The sequence below is a fragment of the Gavialis gangeticus genome, unplaced genomic scaffold (genome assembly GCF_001723915.1).
Source record: "Gavialis gangeticus isolate Ggan-Ray unplaced genomic scaffold, GavGan_comp1, whole genome shotgun sequence".
Taxonomy (NCBI): Eukaryota; Metazoa; Chordata; order Crocodylia; family Gavialidae; genus Gavialis; species Gavialis gangeticus.
In genome coordinates, this window is record NW_017728992.1 from 179920434 (window position 1) to 179924118 (window position 3685).

At 47.8% G+C, this 3685-nt stretch overlaps 1 protein-coding gene across 1 annotated transcript in view; it reads right to left on the bottom strand.

The window, feature by feature from the left end:
* The window catches only part of EXT1 (exostosin glycosyltransferase 1), a 61655-nt gene that overhangs the window by 9173 nt on the left and 48797 nt on the right, over positions 1-3685 (bottom strand). Inside the window, exon 10 of the mRNA XM_019519462.1 lies at positions 1550-1721. Within this exon, the coding sequence (XP_019375007.1) occupies positions 1550-1721 (172 nt within the window). The remainder of the gene's footprint in view (positions 1-1549; positions 1722-3685) is intronic.

Consider the following 3685-nt stretch of genomic DNA (forward strand, 5'->3'; position numbering starts at 1 on the left):
AAGACAAGTCTGTGCGCAGTCCTAAGCAAAGAGACAAAGTCTGGCTCCACATACTGGTGAGGCTCTAGGGGCCACCTTCCACAGGGACGGTGTGCGTGGACCCATACTGCCCGTGCAAGGACCTGTTGACAGCACTGGAGGGCATATGGTTATGCCATTATTAAAATCATATAATGCCTTTTACCTGCATGAACACTGCTTAGGCAATGCTGGTCCCTTCCCACCCCCCATCGCCTCCACCCCAGTGCTGTGGCAACTCAGGCTCTAATGGAAAACTGAAGTGGAACGCCAAGGCCTAAAAGGAGCAATGTCCTTTATTCCACAATTCAGGCAGGCAGGAATAATAAAGCCCAATGCCATGCTCAGTCCACCACCTTCTGAACCCAGGACCATCCCTACAAGCCCTGTCAACTCACTCCTGTTCAGCATATGCTAAGAGAGACACCATGAGATACCCTACGCCAGGCTTGTCCAACATACGGCCCGCGTATGTTGCCATTTTTTGAGGCCCGAGGTGCTGTAATGGGAAACGAAAGTAAACACTCTTTACTTTTGTTCCCACCCTGTGTCCCTCACCCAGCCCCTTGGAAGCTTCCTAATGGGGGGGGGGAAGGGGTGTCCTTTGGCCGGCCCACTGGGTGATGAAAAATTCATGATCCGGCCCCACAAGCAAAAAGGTTGGAAATCCCTGCCCTACGCCATATGGCAAGAGCAGTGATGAGGCATGCACCATGGATCCCTCTAAGCTATCTTTTCTGTCTTGTGACTTAGGCACAGGGGAAGAAGGGTGTGTGGGGCTTGTTTCTCTGCAGGAGTCTCAACTTAGACAGGGAGGCAGAAAAAACATGGCGATGTTGCCTTGTCCTACAAGTTGGATCCCATTCTTGTCAGAGAATATGATCCTTAACTAACAACTGGACAAGGACATCTGTTCACTACCGAAACTCATTCTAAAATGAACATTTTACCTATGAACCACACCAGCCACTGAGCGATCATATTGTGTCAGTTGTGAAACAAATATGTGGCTGGTTATTCTTTACCTCCTAAAGGAAATAAAAATAAAAATTACATCTATTGTGACATAGCTGGAGATGACTGCTCCAATTGCACTGAGAATATGATATATTTTTAAACAGCACAGAGATTGCTCCATACCTTAAATTCATTAACACTATTTTTTGAAACACCCTCAAGGGTTTACTTGTGCTTCTAGCATGGCACAATGGGTCTGGGTCTAAAATATTAATTGGAGAACTCAAGTTTTCTCAACTAAAACTCAGCTGACACAAAAAAAAGTTGCATGGATTTTAGATCACCACAAATAAATAAAGCAATGCAGGAAAATGAGGAGAGGAAGCTGTGTTCCATAGACATTTGCCATCTCTATTTTTAGATTCTTCTTCAGTCTGTTAAAGATATTCTCAGACCTATTTACATTTTTTTTTTCAGACAAGAAATTGTGAAAAATAAAGCAGGCTTTAAAACTTATCTGGAATTTATTTTACCATGACGATTCAGTAAGGTGGAATACATTCCAGATACATACCTGTCCCATCATGGTCTCCTTATATTGTTTTTTCTGCGTTACTTTGATAGGAGGCAATTTTGTCACAGCTGACACCAAAAAATTCATTAGAATGTCTTCACAATTGGCCAGTTGGTCCACCATATTTTTTAGGCTGGCAGGCAGGTAATGAGTGTACAGGTAGTGATAATATCTGGAAAACCAACAACAGGGTTATTAATGTAAACATTGCTTTACTGGGGTCTAGGAACCTTAATAGCTATCAAAAAGAACAATCTTGGATGAAACCGCTAACATGCCTACTGATGATAGCTGATGCAGGGAAAGTATGGCAGGGGATGGTATGCCCTGTACACAGACTTGCCCTGTATATAAACCCTCCCTCTAAAGCATCCACTATTTGCCACTTTGGGGGCAGAATACCCGGCAGTTTGACCCAGTATGGCATTTCTTACGTTCTTACATTTAAGGTGTCAAAAGGCTTTACTGCCTGTAGTTCAGGTGGTATGCTGTGAACCTAAAGAAATCTAGATCCCACATTGTGGGGGGTGGATTAGACACAGCAGATTACTCTGACTTCTTATTAAAAGCTAAGAGAGACTTGAAATCTGGCGAGACACTAACTACAGGATTCTCTACAACGTCCTGGCACCTCAGCGGCCTCCACCCAGACGGAGCCCACGGTTCCAGGCTCCACGCAGGCAGAGCCCCTGGCTCTCGACTGCGGGGGCTGCCCGGCACGTTTCCAGGCTCATGGGACCGGGAACATGGACACCTCCACACGCGAGATTTGCTCCACTTTGGAGTCTCTGGGGTGCCAGATAAAGGAGCTCCAGGCCGCAGTGCAGAGACCCCTGCCATCAGGAATGGTGAGTAGGAGACAGACTCCTCCTGCCAGGCCCTCCACCCCCTGGAGGCAGAGGGTAGACCAAGGTCACCTCCCAGGACAAGGGAGGACTCTGGGATTTCATAGATTTCATACACATTAGGACTGGAAGGGACCTCGGAAGATCATTGAGTCTGGCCCCCTGCCCCAGAGGCAGGAAGTCAGCTGGGGTCAAATGATCCCAGCAAGAAAAACATCCAGGTTTCTCTTGAAAGCGTTTCTCTTGAACCACCTCCGGTGGCAGGCCATTCCAGACCTTGGGGGCTCAGACAGTAAAGAAATTCTTCCTTATGTTCAGCCTGAAACCGTCTTGCAGGAGTTTGTGACTGTTCGACCTTGTCATCCCTTGGGGCGCTCTGGTGAACAAACGTTCCCCCAGATCCTGTGGAACACCCCGATAAACTTATAGGAGGCCATCAGATCACCCGAGCCTGCACTTTTCCAGGCTAAAGAGCCCCATAGCTCTCAGCTTCTCATCATAAGGTCTGTTTTCCTGACCTCTGATCATGCGCGTGGCTCTTCTCTGGACTCTCTCAAGCTTCTCCACATCCTCTTTGAATTGTGGAGCCCAAAACTGGATGCAGTACTCCAGCTGTGGCCTCACCAAAGCCGAGTACAGCGGGAGAATGACGTCCTGGGATTTGCTTCAGAAGCATCTATGGATGCAAGCCAGGGTTTTGCTCGCTTTGCTAGCCGCAGCATCACATTGATGGCTCATGTTCATCTTGTGGTCAATCTTGACCCCCAAGTCCCTTTTGTCCATAGTGCTAGTCAGTGTAGCACTGCCGAGCCTATAGACATGCTACAGGTTTTTCCTCCCAAGGTGGAGAACCTTGCATTATTCGGTGTTAAACGCCATCAGGTTCTCATCTGCCCATTTCCTGAGCCTGTCAAGATGAGCCTGGATTACCACCCTGTCCTCAGGTGTGGATGCTTTGCCCCAAAGTTTGGTGTCATAGGAGAATTTGGCCAGTTTGCTTCTGACTCCAATGTCCACATCGTTAATGAAGAGTTTGAACAAAATAGGTCCAAGGACAGAGCCTTGAGGGACCCCACTGGTCACAGGGCACCACAACGATTGACTTCCATCAACCACCACACTCTTGGTCCGACCATGGAGCCAGTTCCCCAGCCAGCAGATCCTGGTGGACCCGAGGCCGTGCTTGGCCAGTTTTGCCAAAAGGTGATCATGGGATACCAGATAGAAGGCTTTTTTCAAGTCAAGATATGACATCAATCTCTTCCCCCATACTGTCCAGCCAGGGGGTTGG